This window comes from Chiloscyllium plagiosum, chromosome 27, assembly GCF_004010195.1.
Source record: "Chiloscyllium plagiosum isolate BGI_BamShark_2017 chromosome 27, ASM401019v2, whole genome shotgun sequence".
Taxonomy (NCBI): Eukaryota; Metazoa; Chordata; class Chondrichthyes; order Orectolobiformes; family Hemiscylliidae; genus Chiloscyllium; species Chiloscyllium plagiosum.
The window spans coordinates 27964856-27983486 of NC_057736.1; the positions used below are offsets into that span (position 1 = coordinate 27964856).

General features: G+C 42.8%; 1 protein-coding gene across 2 annotated transcripts; it reads right to left on the bottom strand.

The window, feature by feature from the left end:
- Positions 1-4872: 4872 nt before the first annotated feature.
- ndufs5 (NADH:ubiquinone oxidoreductase subunit S5) lies at positions 4873-9577 on the bottom strand. Of its 2 annotated transcripts, XM_043717787.1 has the most exons (4): positions 9473-9491; positions 6056-6138; positions 5646-5871; positions 4873-5163 (listed from the first exon to the last, which is right to left on the bottom strand). In XM_043717787.1, exons 3-4 carry the CDS (start codon positions 5859-5861, stop codon positions 5059-5061), a joined length of 321 nt encoding a protein of 106 aa, XP_043573722.1. In that variant the 5' UTR covers positions 5862-5871; positions 6056-6138; positions 9473-9491; the 3' UTR covers positions 4873-5058. The 2 variants fall into 2 exon arrangements, with proteins under 2 accessions (XP_043573722.1, XP_043573721.1); XM_043717786.1 differs by lacking the exon at positions 6056-6138 and having other exon boundaries at positions 9473-9577.
- Positions 9578-18631: the final 9054 nt, after the last annotated feature.

Genomic DNA, 18631 nt, shown 5'->3' on the forward strand with positions numbered 1-18631 from the left:
GTGGTCGGCACGACATCGTGGGCTGAAGGGCCTTATCTGTGCTGTACTGTTCTATGTTCTATGATTATAGGAGCAGAATTATAGAGCTTTTGGGGTAGCGTATTCCACAGATTCGCAACCCTTTGGGAGAAGCTGTTCCTCAACTCTGTTCTAAATTTGCTACTTCTTATCCTAAAACTATGATCTCTTGTCCTAGAATGGCCCATGAGGGGAAGCATCCCCTCCACATCTCAAATCTGTCTCACATATACTCAATGACTTTGCCTCCACAGTCCACTGCAGCAATCAGTTCTACAGAGTTACCACCCTCTGACTGCAGAAATTCCTCATCTCAGTTTTAAAGGGCTGTTCCTTCACCCTGAGGCCGTGCCCTCAGGTCCTTGTCTCTCTTTACTACTGGATACATCTTCTCCACATCCACTCTATTCGGGCCTCTCAGTATCCTGTAAGTTTCAATCAGATCTCCCTCTCCTTTTAAACTCAATGGATACTGACCCAGAGTCCTCCGCTGCTCTTCAACCCCGGGATTTCAACTGTATAAACTTCCTTTGGACCCCTGAGCCAGGACTCCCAAATCTGCACACCCCAGGTCATCTCCTCTGCCCAGAAGCTCTTCAGCCACGTTCTCACTGCAGTCCTCACTTTCTCCTCCCAAATCTTTTCATGCTTCAGATTTCTGAAGCCTTTATCCATTTAGAAAATAGTCTATGCCTCTATTCTTCCTATCAAAATACATAACCTTACACTTTGCCACATTGTATTCCATCTGCCACTTCTTTGCCCACTCATCTAACATATCCAAGTCCTTCTGCAGCCTCCCTTCTTCCTCAACGCCACCTGTTCTTCTGCCTAATGATAACCATGAAGCTATTGTTCATAGAATCATAGATTCCCCCTGTGGGGAAATAGGCCATTCAGCCCATTGAGTCCACATCAATCCTCCAAAGAGCATTTCACCCAGAACTACTATCCCACCCTATCCTGTAACCTTGCACTTCTATGGCTAACTCACCTAGCCTACACATCACTGGTCACTATGGGCAATTTAGCACGTCCAATCCACCTAACCTACACGTTTGTTCTGTGGTAGGAAACCAGAGCACCCGCAGGAAGTCCACACAGACACGGGGAAAATGTGCAAGCTTCACAGAGTTACTAGAGGGCGGAATTGAACCGGGGTCCTTGGCGCTATTTGACAGCAGTGCCAACCACTGAGCGACCATGTCATCCCGCTCCATCTTGTTGATTGTTGGAAAACCCCATCTAGTTCACTCATTTCCTTTTGGGAAGGAGACCACCATCCTTACCTTTATGTGCCTTCAGACCCACAGCAATGCCACCCATTTCACCTGCTCTCTGGGCAAGTAGAGATAGATGATAAATGCTGGCCAAGCTAGCAATGCCCATATCCTGTAATGAATTTTTTAAAAAAATTCAAGTTGTTTGAGTTTTTCCACAGTAAGTCTCAAGGAGATCCAAAGTTTCAGTGTGTTGATGCTGAAAGCAACACTATATCAGTTTATCTAATAGTGAGCTCCAATTTCAATTAATGCCCCAAAGGTAGGTTTCGCCAAAGGAAATGAGTATGATTAGCGGAAGGGTTCTTACAATGGTGAACACCTGGAATAAGTAAAGCTCTGTTGATCATCACCACAATTACATTTCCACAGAATCCCATTGGGTTGTATGTTATTATGTGACATCAGCAGATTAAAGAAATGCTTTGTGGATTATCCATTATTTAGAAACCTTACTTCTTGGAATTTAAAAACTGATATTAGATTAAATGTATTAACTGACTTATTCATGTTTTTTTAAAAAACAAAGTCCACTTAAACAATCCATTCATTTGCAGCTTTGAAAAAGTTTTCAGGAACCAGCAGCTATCTCACTTTCATCTACACAATACAGGTTCATATTTTACAATAATAATGACAGCTGGAACAATGGCAAGGAAATGCAAGCAGACAATTAATTAGCTTTCCCACTTGCAGTGGGCAAATGACTTTAACAGTACTTTGTAAATTCAGATTGATGGAGTACGAGGATCATTACTGGACTTCAGTCTTTTTTCATCGACCAACAAAAAGATGATTAAGATCAAAGAGAACAATCAATCTTCTATCCTTCAACCCTAAGGCTGAACAGTGACCCACCTTGATCATTTTTAGCATCACAGAGTTACACCTAAAGCACACCTCAACTTTTTGTTGTCAAAAAAGCTTCAAGTGTATCACATTTTTTCAACGCATGGTGTAACATGATCTTATTGAATAGCTGAACAGGAACAAAGGGTCAAATGACCTACTCCTCTTCATCGTCTATTTCTAACAATTGAAACGTGGAGATTACTTGTTCTGGATCAATGGAAATTGGTCATAACACTTTATAAAGACACTACTTTTTTCTGTAAAACTACAAATGGCTAAAAGTGAGGTGTAAAGATAGAAATACTAAAGTATTACAGAATTTAGTTCAGCTGAAGGAGGGCAAAATTCCTGAGCCTTTGACTGTGTATCAAAGAATCCCTTTGGAAAATGGGGCATAGTATAAGACATAATATCTCATCATTCTGTTATGTGTGGGTGTGCGCTTAAGGGCTGGACAGTAGCAAATTTAAAAAGGGATTGAAGTTCTACTCCACATAATTACAGCATTGCTAGTTTAAAACCAATCATTGGGATAATTTGGGAATCTCTAATTAACTATGATACTCATTAATATCTATATAACTGCAACTGAACTTAATTTCAAATGATTGTGCAAGGCAAAGCTAACAAAACTCTAAATGGAGATAACAAATAAAATGGATGGAGAAGGCAAATGCAGCCGATGTGGAATAAGTAGGTTTTCAAAAAGCCTTTGAAAAAGGATTACAGAAGACTGTTGAGGAAGAGTGAGAGCATTGAATTAGCAAGTAGAAAGTTGGATGAAAACTTGCTTTGAGGGAATGAAAAAGCATGACTTGAGAGAAGATTGTCTGGTCGCAAATATATGATGTTGTCATATTGAGTACTGACAGCAACAACTTTGATACACAGATTTGGACGCAAGGCTGTGGGGAATGGTGTTCAACTTTTCAGGTATTTTAAAATAGAAGACAGAGCACAATGTACATTAACACAAGAAACAATTTTGAAAAAACTGAAGCTATGACAAATATTGATGATGGTGGAATTGGTAAAAATGAATCACATTGTGACTGATTTTATTTTAGCTATTCACTCGTCGGAAATGACCAAAATTCAGGATAAGCAAAGCTGTATGAGTTATGGTTCAAAACAAAAATGGCTATATTTTTAGGAAAGTGATTGGCTAATGATTTCTACATTATATAGCAGTGTTCTGATATTTTCAAAATTACTCTTTGACTTAGGTGACTTTGAACTGTATCCATTTTACTTTAAAAATCAAAATATGTTTCAAATGAGCCAATCTGTTATATTTCTGTACTCCCATGATCATGCTCACTGTCATATTTGAACCAGCAACTATCCAAAGGTTCCTTCTCATAGAATTTACAGCAAAATAAACAGCAATTGGTTCTTGGAGCTGGAGGATACAGACGACGGGAAATAGATGTAGAGAGAATTCTTTGGAGAAATTAAAAGTTATTCCAAGTAGATCTACTCTTCAAAGCGATTGACCATTAAAACCCTTACAATGACTTCACTTACATTGTAATCAGCACATGGATGTAGCAAATCCATGACACTAGCTGGCTTGAAATGTGGAGACATCAAGTGCTTTGTGGAATGGGTTGAAACCAATATTGATTTTACCATTATTACCATCCAGTATGTTCCAAGTGATAGGAACACTTTACCTGGTAAATCTAAACGAGGAGGTGAAATGACACTCGAGTTCCTCATGTGTGGAGAGCAAGAGTTGAATACCAATATATGCAGGCAATGAGGGGCAACCAGATGATCCAAGAACTGCACTTTATGCATGGAGATACGCTTTCATCGTTACCAGACTCTGCATGTGCACTAAAAACTTGCATTCATCTTAAGGTAGTTTTTAGAAGCATATACAAATGTTGATATTGAGATATATAATGGGCCAGGCAATCAAAAGTGTGGTGAAAGAGGTATGTTTTACAGAGCCTCAAAGTAAAAGGGATAATGAGGTGGAAGTTTTTTTTGGAAGAGGGGCCAGAATTCCAGAATTTTGGGCTGAATGTGCTGAAGACAGAACCACTGATAGTAAAACAACTGAAAGTGGATGCACAAGAGATCAGAATTGGAGGAATGCAAATATCTGAGGGATACAAGGCTGGAGGAGGTTATAGAAATAGGGAGGGGTGATATCACAGAGAAACTTTAAAACAAAGAATGTAATAAATATATAAATTGAAATGTTCCCGGATGAGCAGCAAGAATGAGTCAGCAAGCATAGGAGTGCTGGGAGAAAGGGCTTAGAATGAATTAAGGTAAGTGTTAGACTAGTTTAAGATTATAGAGACCGCGCAAGATGGGAGTTTAGTCAGGAGTTAGGGTCAGGCAATTGTTGAGTCTCTTGGTGACAAAAATAGGGATGAAGGTTTCAGCAGTAGATGAGCTGAGCCAGGGGCAGAAATGGTGTTAGCAAAATGCATGTTGATGGTCTTGGTGAAACACAGTACAAGGGATAGAGATTCAACTCAGGGTGAAATAGCTATCAAGGTGGTAGCAGTGCAGTTCTATCTAAGACCATGATTAGTAAGAAAGATTGAGTTGGGCGGTGAGAATTCTAATACACTCATTCTAGCACGTAAGGTTTAACATGTGAGTTTTCCAGACTGCACCAATAATGTGAGACAGCATCAACAAAACAATATTGAGGCTGGAGCATCTTTAAACAAATTAAAAGCACAGGGAGCAAGTAGTGTCACACTGAATTATAATTTAATTATTCAATAGTAAATTATACAGATCTATCACCATCTGCACAAATATACTGGTATCCATGGCATGAAAGCTTACATAATAATTTTTGGCAGACCAAGTGCAATGCTTCAGTCTGAGTATTGCGAGGATTGTTGCTATTGCCAATGTGATGAAGTGAGGGCAGCACCTACGGTCGTTGTTCATCGTTGCCAATGTGGTGGTCTGGAGGAGTGTATTTGCCTTCCTTCATTAGCTTTTCCTTTTGCATTTTGATATCACGCAGCCTGTTGTGCTGTAAACAAGACAACAAGCAGCAGCAATGTAAGCAAAACACTTGGGAGTTTATGGAGATGTAATCTCTTGCAGACAAATTATGTGATTTGATTAATTTGTCATGTGTACCAAGAAAGGGAAAAGTATTGCTTTGCATGCCATCCAGGCAAATCATACCTTACACAAGTACATCAGGGCAATAGTAAAATATGCTTACAACATATTGTCGTGTACATAAATGGGTATGAAATCAATTAAACATGGGGAAGAAATCTGCACTTGAATTAAGTTAGGATGCCATCCACATTTCAGACTACTTCCACCATTACAATAATATGAAACATTGCTTAGTTCATAGATGTGACTTCTTTAAAAAGACTTCTAACTTAAGCTCGAGGAATAAAATCGACAACTGCAAGAACATTTCAAACTCTCAACTGCACCTTTCTGAAATCTTTGTGACAACACATTATCCCTCCCCCACAGTATCCAGCTACATACCAACTTCTGATGGTGTAAACATTCTTGGAAATCTTCCAATTCAAGTTTACATTCCTTCGTGGCTCTGATCTTCCCAATTCCATGTGCACATTCAATCCACTCCTTCTCAAATACATGGCAACGAGCTGGGCGGCGATTAGGTTGTACGCCACTTTGGATCAGCAACCATTTGTCAATATCGATACCTATTTTTTCTTGAAGATTAATCAACGGCATGGCTGAGAGCCTGGAAGCACAGGATACTCAGGAATTAACTGATGGAAGTAAACATGGCATTATAATTGATGCAATCTCCAAGCAGTATGCTTGGATCATGCAGAGTAGGAGAAGAATCTGGGTTTTTAAAAAACTCATTCAGGACACATTAGTGTTACTGGCTGGGCCAACATTTATTACCAAGCTGTAACTACCTTCAAGAGATGGTGGTGAGCTATCTCCTCGAACCTCTACAATCCATATGTGTTGGTCATCCACAATGCTGTGTGAAGGACTTCTAGAAGTTTAACACAGTAATTACAAGTTGGTAAAGATCCAGTACCAGTGCTATGAGGCCATTACAAAAACAAAGTGTTAGGAGATACTGTCATGACAATACATAAACTAAAAATTACTATTATGTCACAGCAAAAGTCACAATCAACTAGAATATTGGATGAAACCCTCCCCACCTAACTAACAATGAGAAGCAGTGGGGAAGTTGGCAGGAGGAAGAAAATTAGGCTGGATAGTGGGATTTGGCTGCCCACTTCCCACCTCCAAAGGGAATGGATTCAGTGCAGTCAGGCCAAAGTTCAACCTTCCTGCCCCACGGCCTACCGAGGCTCTGCCGGTCATGTCAGGGCCTCATCCTGCTTGGGCTCCAGCTCCCAGTGGAATGAAAAAAAGCTTTATTTATTCATTTACGGGTTGCTGGCCGGGCTAGCGTTTCAAGGTCAAGTAGGGATGGACAATAAATGCTGCACCAGCCAGTTTCACCCACATCTCATGAGTGAATAAAAAAAAAGTTGGTTAACTGGTATGGCAGACTGTCAGCTTTTTGGCAGTGTGTGCAGCTGGTATCCCTTGATCTAATTTGTGCTTGACTAAGGAACGGGACTTAGGACAGATGCCAGGGTCAAAGCAGTGGATCACTTACAGCAATCTTCCTGCCAATATTTCTGAGTTCCCCTGCTCTGCCTCTCCCTCTGCAACTAACTCCAGAAATCACACTCAAACACTAGTCATCCTTCAGGCTAGTGACCCTCTACTTTTTTTTATTTCAAAAATATACTCTATTCACAAAATAATTTGATGGTCTGTACAGTTAGTCATGCCATACATATGTAAACATGTACATACAGAGATCAGAGTTTATCATTTTTATACAGGTCTGTACATTTTTTGATCATATGCCCATATAATTAGCTGAGGCGTCAGCAGAGCCCAAATGACTGCATGGGCCCTCTGTTCTTCGTTAGGCAGGCAGACTTTACACAGTGGTCTTTCCCCACCGCGCCTTGGCGGCAGCTGCCACAAGCTTCAGCGCGTCCCTCAACACGTAGTCCTGGACCTTGGAATGTGCCAGTCTGCAGCACTCAGTCGGGGTCAACTCCTTCAGCTGGAAGATCAGCAGGTTTCGGACCGCCCAGAGAGCGTCCTTCACCGAGTTGATGATCCTCCAGGCACAGTTGATGTTCGTTTCGGTGCGTGTCCCGGGGAACAGACCGTAGAGCACGGAGTCCCGCGTCAACAGGAACAGCATTCTGCCAAATGGCTTTGACAGTCTGCTCAGGGAACCGCTCGATAGGATCCGCCCTCTCCTTTTCCCGAAGGGTCTCAAGGACACTACGTGCTGACCACTTCCTGATGGACTTGTGGTCAAAGGTGTTTTTTCTTCATAAACTTCTCCACAAAGGACAGGTGATTCGGAACGGTCCAACTACTCGTAGCAGGCTAGTGACCCTCTACCTGGGCCTCCAGGGACTGATATCCCAAGAGCAGGTGGACTCCTGCTATGGCGCTGCCAGGTTCTGGAGCTGCCACCCTCTGACTAGCTGTCAGGTCAAGGTGAGCATGGCTTTCCACTGACATTGGGACCCTGGAGCATGAAATCCAATAGCAGCCAATCAACTGCCAGGTGATGTGGTGGGCCCTCCCATTTAATGGCTGGCACGTTCCTCTCCTGGAATTCCTACCACTTTCTGATTCAATCTAAAAACGGGAAAGGTATAGTTATTGCTCCCAGTCAAGGATCATTCATCAGCTGATAATAAAGGCCCTGTGTGAGATTCAGTAGAGGGCCACTGGAACAATCCTTTGTTGAAAGGTCTTCAGTTATGACTAGGCTTAGGAAACTATTAAAAAACCTAAATAAAATTTTAAAAATAATGATAAGATTACACTTGGTTTAGGTGGACATGTTGAACAATCTATATAGATTAAGGAGACCAGAATAAATAGATATATGCAGAAGCAAAAAGAATAGGTTGAAGTTTAGGAGATAATTGTTTTCACAGTCACTAACCTATAGAATAAGGTGCAGCATATCAGTAAATGCCAAATCGCCACAAATATTCAAAAGGGACCTTTCTTTTTATTTTTTCCACTGCAAGTTAGCATCACCAGCCATACCAGCCCATCTTTAATTGGCCTGGAGTCACCCTCTTAACAACTACAGTCCTTGGGGTGTAGGCACATCTGCAGTGCTGTTGGGGAAGGAGTTCTAGGGCTGTGACCCAGACACACTGAAGTAACAGTGAGATAACATTAAGTCAGGCAAGAACTTCCAGGATTCTGGGTTTCTTGGTGGCAGAGGTTCAGAGTTTGGAAAGGTTATGGGTTGTTGAAGGACCCTTGGTGTGATTCTGCAGTGTATCTTGTAGTTGGCACAACCTGCTGTTACTGAGCAATACATTTAGGATGGCATATCTACATGATGGGTTATTGGGGAAATGTGTCACATAATCACTGGACTTGTTAGTTTCCTTTGCTCCTTTTAACAATTTGGGAATCTGTAATTCTTCATCTCTCTTTATCCATAATGCTTACCCATATTGTAAGTCATTTGTCATTTACACACCCATTCTAGAAGTTTATTAATATCTTGTTGAATTTGGACACAATCTTCCTCATATTTACCACTATCACAATTTGGTGCCCTCTGCAAATTATGAAATCATATTTCAGAATCTGCAGTCCATATAGGAATAGCAGTTTCAGACAAATCCCTGCCCATCCTCTTTCAGTTTAACCTCCATACTATTTTCTTAATAGCTCACCACCACCTTCATGTACTCACTGCAGACAGACATCTGCCACATTGAGTCCTAGCAACCGAAATGTATTACATCTACTATACCACTCCTAAGTATTTTTATTACTGTTATTTTCCTTTTTAGAGGTTTCAAGAAGCGGCCTACGGCTGCTCTGAGCTCATTGCTCCCCCACCCAATCCCTTTCTAAGTTTAGTTTAATAGACACAAATGAAACCCATCCAGCCTTGTCTTTTGGTTAAATGATTTTAAAACCCTAATTTAAGTAAACAACCATCTATAACCACAGCCTCTTCACTTTTCCAACTCTCAGCTACCAATATTCTCTCCTGGAGCAGTGAGCACCAGCCTGGCCCCTCTCCCTCTCTAAAGCTACCACATCCCCACACACCAAAACAGAAACTGCTGGAGAAACTCAGCAGCTCTGGCAACATCTGTGGAGAGAGAGGGAAATCAGAGTTAACATTTCGGGTCCAGTCACCCTTCCTCGATTTCTCTTCCCCCAGTAATCTCCATGGTTCCCCCAACGTCACCCTCTCCTCTATTTTCACACCCCACCCCCAAGACCTCCCTTACCTCCCAAATGTCCTCTGCTCTTCCGCGCAAGGCAGCCTCACTTTCCGGCCTGCCGTAAAACAGGAGCGCAGGCTTACGACGTGCGTGTTCAGCCGTCGCGAATGGAGCTCTGCTGCCCCCTGGAGCCGGAGCGCGGTGACGCAGAACGGACTGCTCTGAACCCAATGCGGCCAACTCGAGGAAAAAATGTGGTTTGGCCCCATCGATTCTTAATATAATCCAACGCATATCTTAACTGACGCAACATAGCAGCTAATTGCTTCTCACCACCCCCCCAATATCTTTTCAACCCATGATTACATTGTATCCACAATCTTTGAATTAATGTTTTATGATATTAAATTTACAGTTAATGTATGCTCTCAATTTGATGTTCATTCATTCATTCTGCCCAAGAAAAGGTTTCTGACTTGTTTGGTGTTGCTGCATTCTGAGCTATATGTTCATTGTAGTTTTTAACAGTGGTGGCTTGCCATTGTCTTCCCATCTCGGGTTGGGTGAGGATGTAGTTAAGTCTACCTGGGCCAGAGCACGAACCAAATCCATCACAGTTGCTGTCATTTTGAAACATTAGTATTTAGATTACTTACAGTGTGGAAGCAGGCCCTTCGGGCCAACAAATCCACACCGACCCACCGAAGCGCACCCACCCAGACCCATTCCCCTATATTTCTCCCTGCACCCAACACTACGGGCAATTTAGCATGGCCAGTTCACCTGACCTGCACATTTTTGGACTGTGGGAGGAAACCGGAGCACCCGGAGGAAACCCACGCAGACGCAGGGAGAATGTGCAAATCCACACAGTCAGTCGCCTCAGGCGGGAATTGAACCCAGGTCTCTGGTGCTGTGAGGCTGCAGTGCTAACCACTGTGCCACAGTGCCGCCCACAGCACTGCGTGTATGTAAGAACCAGGAGCAGGAGTCAGTAACGGAGCCCCTCAAGCCTGCTTTGTCATTTAGTCCAAACACATCTTGGCTTCGACTCCCTTTTCTTGCCTGCTCCTGAAACCTTTTTAATCCAGTATTAATTAAAACTCTATCTGTCTTCTCCTTAAATTTGCTCTGTGTCTTAGCAACTGCTGCATTCTGGAGTAATCAATTCCACAGATGCACAACCCTTTGAGTGAAGTAATTCTTCCTCATCTTTGTTTTAATTCTGCCACCACTTAGCCTCACATAGAAACAAGGGAATTAGCAATGGGAGAAAGCAATTCAAGCCTTCGAGTCCATTCCACCATTTAACATGATCATGGCTGATCTTATCTTAATCCCTACTCCACTCTCCTTCCTGCTCCCCATTGCCTTTTATCCTGGTTTTCATCAGAAACATGTCTATTTCTTTCTTGAATCTGTTGATTGATTCCGCCTCCACTGTGCACAGGGACAATGTGTTCCTCAGATTCACAACCCTCTGAGAGAAATAGTTTCTCCTCATCTCAGTTTTGAACCTACCTCCTCTCACTCTATATCTATGACCTCTTGTTTGAGACTGTCCCACTAGAGGGGTTATCTGTTCAACATCCACCTTATCAATCCCCTTTAGCATGTTATATACCTCAGTCAGATCCCCCCTCATTCTTCTGAATTACAGCGAGTACAAGCCCAAGTTATTCAATCACTTCTCATACAACAGCCCTTTCGTGCTCTGGAATCAATCTGATGAACTTCCTCTCAATTGCCTCCAGTGCCACCACATCCTTCCTGGAGTAAGGAGATCAAAACAGGACACAATACTCCAGCAATGCTCTCACCAATGCCTGCCAGCCAGGTCTGAGGTGACCATCTGGAGGAATGCCCAGCAGTGTGTGAAGAAGGGCAGTAACTTTCTCACTTCTTGCAGACTAAGTGCTACCATTGTATCTCTGAAACCTCGCCCTTGCTGCATCTCTTCTACTGTACCCACTAAGGCTCATGTTCTATCTCTCTTGCCATTACATGCAACATTTTTCCTCATGCAACATCCCTCACCCATCTCAAGCCCACACAGCAGTAACCCTACATGACCTCTGCACTGCCTACTCACTCACCAGCTCGGTCAACACACCTCACAACCTCTTGCTACCTGTAACCAACTGCTGGGCCACTCATTCCATCTCATTCAATCCCTCCCTTTCTCTCTTTACAGGAGAAAATAGCCAGTGAGACAGAAAGAACCAAGATGGGTGGTTGGGTGTTTGACATTCTATTCTTCAGCCTCTAAGTAAGGAGGATCATGACCATGTCCATTCAAGTGACAGATTGACCATCCCAAGCCCCTGGATTGATACTGGAGGCTGCCTTTGACTCAGCTAGTTGGGAATTCTGACTGAAGGTTATCTCCCTTGATTCGACTGAGGACTACTCCTCTTTGACTTTGAGACATGTCCATTTGTTGGAGGCACATCCAGAGGGTTTGGTGCCTACACTACTGGCATATGGTGTAGGTGTGCGATCGACACAGCACGTCCACTCCCTTAACTGATCACTGGCAGACTGCCTGACCGCATGTCTGAGCTAGAAGGCAAGGCAAGACAGAAGGACTGTAAGGCTGTTGGATCTGGCTGAGTGGCAAAGTGCAAAAAGGTGAGGCGACGTAAATCATAGATGCTGCGAGCATCAATATAGCCTCAAAATATGTGAGCGCTTGGGATACGAGTTAGCATCCGGTCTCGTTCAAACTCGGTGCCTGGCCAAGCACACAGTGTCTGGCCACAGCACTCTGATGAGAGCTGGTGGTCCACTCCAAAGTGTACAGTTAGTGGGTTACAGATGTACCCAGATGAGGGTGTGGCGAGGCTGGCACATATTGGATGCCAATATCCATGGATGTGGGTGCGTGCAGTTGCTGCCATGGAGTTAGCCCTGAGATATTTGGTGCTCGGCGTCCAAGATGAAGGTCCAGAGGAGCTCACAGTAAGCTGGAGTCACCAGGTGGCTGGCTCTGAATCTCATGTCAGGGTTTGTTGACAAAGAATTTCTGTGCAATAGCTGGTAGAATGGGAGACTGTGCATGAATGAGGTGACATTAAGTAATAATGAGGGTGATAATGAGCATTAATGCCCATTAATGGGTCTCTCACTCCTCACTGATCTCGACATCCAGGATGTGAAAAAATGTGACATTTTATTCTCAACATCAAAAAGGGCATTGCATTGAATTTTCCCAAATTTCCCAACGTAGCCCACGTCGTTCAGGGCCTGGGTAGATTTTGCACATTGGTCAATGCAAAAAAACATTTTATCCAGTGAACAATGTTCTCCAATGTATCTGAAAATGTTTGGAATTTCACAATGTTGGTCAACTTAACATTCACTCACCTTTCAAGAACAAAGCCCTTTCTTCAATGATCATGTTATGAACATATTTATTTTACCATACAGTAATGCGATGATGAAACGGCAAGCTGGGAATACTTTTTCAATATACATATCAAAAGATTTCTAGAGTAGAGCTTTCCCATGGTTCCTGATATCTCTGAGCATGCGTGGACTATGTCATCTTCAGAAAATGGTTTGATTACATCAAAATGACAGAGGATTTAGACTGGACATTCCTGCAATGGAAAGGTCGTGGCTGATCCATCATGGATGATGAGTTGTCCTTTTATTTTGCACTGGTAATAGTTGGGAATGAAGTTGGAAATTCCACGGCAACACTGTCGAGTGTTTGTACTGCCCTCACCACATGGGATTGGCCATTACTGTGATGGAGAAATAGAGCAGCGGATGCAACTTGAAAAAAAAGACTGGCCGACAAGCTGGGTGCAGAATGCCCCCACCCCATCAGACACGTGTTCACCAAAACATGAATGCAAATCTCCTCAGAACAGAATAGAATGGAATAGCATTTATTGTCACATATATTCATTTGTAATGAGTAAAGGGAGAAATTTATAGATCGCCAATTATAGTGCTGACTTAGATACAAAAGTGGGAGAAAATGAGGACTGCAGATTTGGAGATCAGAGTCAGACAGCATCCGAGAAGCAGGAAAATCGACATTTCAGCCAAAAGCCCTTCATTAGGAATCATGATTCTCCTGCTCCTCAGATGCTGCCTGACCTGCTGTGCTTTTCCAGCACCACACTCTCGACTTGGATACAAAAGTTCCTAGGCACAGCTTCTTTAGTTACAAGATTTTAGACAATACAGAAATAAAATATCCAGCAGTTCAGAAAATAGTTCAGTATAGCAGGCCATCTAGCTTCCAGTCCACACTGGGCCCTGGCTCCCCACCATGTCAGCGGCATGCCAGGAGGATGCTGCGCCAGGCCGGAAGGTCACCATGCCACGCTGGGAGGCTGGAAGGTCACCATGTCACCCTGGGAGGCCGGGAGGTCACCACGCCACGCTGGGAGGCCGGGAGGTCACCATGTAATGTTGGGAGGCTGGAAGGTCACCACGTCACGCTGGGAGGGCGGAAGGTTACCACGTCACACTGGGAGGCCGGGAGGTCACCACGTCACGCTGGGAGGCTGGAAGGTCACCACATCACGCTGGGAGGCTGGAAGGTCACCACGTCACACTGGGAGGCTGGAAGGTCACCATGTAATGTTGGGAGGCTGGAGGTCACCACGTAATGTTGGGAGACTGGGAGGTCACCATGCCACACTGGGAGGCCGGAAGGTCACCACGTAATGTTGGGAGGCCGGGAGGTCACCACGTCACGCTGGGAGACCATTGCGCCAGGCCAGAAGGTCATCATGCCAAGCCAGGAACCCGCTGTGGCAGGCTGGAAGGTTGCCATGCCATACTGGGAGGCCCTGACAGAAGAAGGCCGCTGTGCCAGGCTGGACGATCCTGACTGATCTATCTACACTACAGAGTGCAGATGTTCCCTAACACACCTGACTGCATTCGACAAATAACTGCATTTTGTTTAAAAGTGTGACCCTGACCTCCCTTGGATTACTATATTCAGTTTCTTTCATGTAAAACTTTGTCAAGTGTTCAAAGGATGCCACTTGTAACATTCTCAAAATGATCAACTAGGACTGAACTTTCTAAATCTACACCAATTGTTAGTTATAAAGCTATTAATATACAGGCGCCTCTCCAATTTATTTCTGAATATAGTTCCAGTATTGTTCTCATTGATGTAAGGCTAATGTGGTTGAAAATATCTGGGTTTGATTTATTTCCTTTCTAAATATAGGCACTATACTCAACAGTCTACTATTTACATAAATCAATGAGATCTCATTTCAGATAGAGCTTTTGAGGCAACTGTAGTCACATTTCAGACATACCTGTTGCTTTAAATACAGAAATCTATCTCTCTGGCCAGAAAGCATTTGGCTAGCTGACAAAATTTCTTGTTAATGATAGCGTGAGAATAAAGGTTAGAGTAGAAGTTACCATAGTATGATGGTGGACTCCTCATTATCACAGTATGTTCCACCTTTAAGTGATTTTATTGTCTTCTGTGAATAAACTGATTCAAGACTCTTGCAAAAGCAATAGAATCCAGGCAGAATTGGCCACATGGTTGTAGAAGATCAGAGAATTTTCAGCGTTGGTTACATCCAAAACCATTTACATTAATGTTTTTGTGACCTGTTCCATAGGATTCAAGGAGCTTGGATCAAGCAAATACTAGATCAACATTGCAAGATTCTGATAATTCAGGAAAGTTCTTGAAATCTGTTCAATTTTCTTTAGAATGCAGGCATGAGTAGATAAACTTTAGATTTTTTTCATGTCACAAAATGTGTAATTTGCAACAAACCTGGTGTGCTCTCGTCAGACAATGAAAGTCTTGAGTATACTTTAAAAGTCATTTTCAGTCATTTTAAATCGGGGAATTTACAAATGGGGGAGTGAATGCCCTAAAATGATCATTTTTGTTGTTAAGCCTATTTTCAGCCTAATGAATAAACTTCACCTGGTTATCACTATGAAATAACATAAGGAATACATTCTAATGGAAAGAAATTTCTAACATGTTGTCAAATTGTGGGTCTTCATTGAAAATCTTTGTTTGTGATTATGCAAATTAATGTTAACAGATATTAAAACTGCAATTTAAGGCAATGCAATTTCAAGTATATTTTGGCTGCAATATCCCTCCTGCATTTAGAACATAGAACATTGAACATTACAGCGCAGTACAGGCCATTCAGCCCTCGATGTTGCGCCACTTAGTGAAACCAATCTAACCTACACTATTCCACTCTTGTCCATATGCCTATACAATGATTATTTAAATGCCCATCTCTGACATCTGTCCAATGTCTATCACACCTCAAATTGAAGCTATGCCCCTCGTATTAGCCATCACCATTCGAGGAAAAAAGCTCTTACTGTCCACCCAATGAAACCGTCTGATCATCTTTTATGTCTCTATTAAATCACCTCTCAACCTTCTTCTCTCTAACGAAAACAGTCTCAAGTCCCTCAGCGTTTCCTCATAAGACCTTCCCTTCACACCAGGCAATGTTCTAGTAAATCTCCTCTGTACCCTTTCCAAAGCTTCCACATCCTTCCTATAATGCGGTGACCAGAACTGTACGCAATACTCCAAGTGTGGCCACACCAGTGTTTTGTACAGCTACTGCATGACCTCATGGTTCCGAAACTCAATCCCTCTACCAATAAAAGCTAACACACCGTATGCCTTCTTAGCAGCCCTATCAAACTAGGTGGCAACTTTGAGGGATCAGTGTACATGGTCACCAAGATCTCTCTGCTCATCTACACGACCAAGAATCTTACCATTCGCCCAGTACTCTGCATTCTGTTACTCCTTCCAAAATGAATCCCCTCACATTTTTCTGCATAACATTTCATTTGCCATCTCTCTGCCCAGCTCTGCAGCTTTTCTATGTCCCTCTGTAACCTACAACATCCTTCGGCACTACCCACAACTGTACAGACCTTAGTGTCATCCGCAAATTTACTAATCCATCCTTCAACGCCCTCATCCAGGTCGTTTATAAAAATGAAAAACAACAGTGGACCCAAAACAGATCCTTGCGGTACACCACTAGTAACTGAACTCCAGGATTAACATTTCCCATCAACCACCACCCTCTGTCTCCTTTCAGCTAACCAATTTCTGATCAAAACCGTTAAATAGCCCTCAATCCCATGCTTCCATATTTTGTGCAGTAGCCTATTATGGGGAACCTTATCAAATGTCTTACTAAAATCCATGTATACCACATCAATGGCTTTATCCTCATCCACCTGCTTAGTCACCTTCTCAAAGAACTCAATAAGCTTTGTGAGGCACAACCTACCCTTCACAAAATCGTGTTGACTATCCCTAATAAACTTATTCATATCGAGATGATTATAAATCCTATCTCTTATAACCTTTTCCAAAACTTTACCCACAACCAAAGTAAGATTCACTGGTCTATAATTACCAGGGTTGTCTCTACTCCCCTTCTTGAACAAGGGAACAATACTTGCTATCCTCCAGTCTTCTGGTACTATTCCTGTAGATAATGATGACATAAAGATCAAAGTCAAAGGCTCGGCAAACTCCTCCCTGGCTTCCCAGAGAATCCTAGGATTAATCCCATCTGGCCCAGGGGATTTATCTATTTTCACATTTTCCAGAATTTCTAACATCTCTTCATTGTGAACCTCAATCCCATTTAGTCTGGTAGCCTGTTTCTCAGTATTCTCCTCGACAACATTGTCTTTTTCCAATGTGAATACTGATGAAAAATATTCATTTAGCGCTTCCCCATCTCCTCGGACTCCATGCACAACTTCCTACTACTGTCCTTAATTAGCCCTAATCTTACTCTAGTCTTTCGTTTATCCCTTATATACCTGTAGAAAGTCTTAGGGTTTACTCTGATCCTGTCTGCCAACAACTTCTCATGTCCCCTCCTTGTTCATCTTAGCGCTCTCTTTAGGTCTTTCCTGGTTACCTTGTAACTGTCAATTGCCCTAACTGAGCCTTCACATCTCATCCTAACATAAGCCACCTTCTTTCTCTTGACAAGAGCTTCAACTTCCTTAGTAAATCACAGCTCCTGTGCTTGACAGCCTCCTCCCTATCTGACAGGTACATACTTATCAAGGACACGCAGTAGCTGTTCCTTGAATAAACTCAACATTTTTATAGTGCCCATGCTCTGCAGTTTCCTTCCCCATCCTATGCATCCTAAATCTTGTCTAATTGCATCATAATTGCCTTTTCCCCAGCTGTAGCTCTTGCCCTGTGGTGTATACCTATCCCTATCCATTGCTAAAATAAACATAACTGAATTGTGGTCACTATCACCAAAGTGTTCACTTACCTCCAAATCTAACACCTGGCCAGTACCAAATCTAATGTGGTTGTGTCCCTTGTTGGCCTGTCTACATACCGTGTCAGAAACCCTCCTGCACACAATGGACAAAAACTGACCTATCTAAAGTACTCAAACTATAGTATCTCCAGTCAATATTTAGGAAGTTGAAGTCCCCTACACTGTCACACTCTCTCCTATCTTTGCTATCCTTTTCTCTACATTTCTGGAACTATTTGGAGGCCCATAGAAAACTCCCAATAGGGTGGCCTCTCTTGTCCTGTTTCTAATCTGAGTCTATACTATCTCAATTGACGAGTCCGCAAACATCCTTCCTGTAGTCGTAATACTGTCCTTGACTAACAATGCCACATCCCCACCTCTTTTACCAACTTCTCTGTTCTTATTGAAACATCTAAATCCCGGAATCTGCAATAACCATTCCTGCCCATGTCTCTGAAATCGCCACAGCATCAAAATCCCAGGTACCAAGCCATGCTGCAGGTTCACCCACCTTATTCTGGATGCTCCTGGCCTTGAAATAAACACACTTCAAGGCCAGCGTTTTGCTTGCTGGTGCCCTCTTGTGACCCTTAAACCATATTTCGGACCACCCTACTCTCAACCATCTCTATACTCAAACTAAAATTCAAGTTCCCATCCCCCTGCTGAATTAGTTTAAACTCACCCGAACATCATTAGCAAATCCCCCCCAGTATATTGTACCCAGCTGGTCCTGTTTGCAGATGTCTCACCTACCCCAGAAAGAGACCCAGTTATCCAGGAATTCAAAACTTAAAGTGGGAATGCTATCCAAACATTCTTATGCATCAAGCAAAGTGGATTAAGTAGGCTTTGAAGTTTGTCAGACTGTACTCTGTACAGATGAAGATAAAAGTGTGGAAACATGCAACAGGTCTTTGCATTC

What these genes read in the sequence shown, in the direction of transcription:
- ndufs5 (XM_043717786.1), bottom strand. Translation starts at nt 5,861, where the DNA reads ATGCCGTTGATTAATCTTCAAGAAAAAATAGGTATCGATATTGACAAA. An exon ending in GTTTACACCATCAGAAGTTG is followed by an intron (nt 5,164 to 5,645) that starts GTATGTAGCTGG and finishes TCTTGTTTACAG; the next exon opens with CACAACAGGCTGCGTGATAT.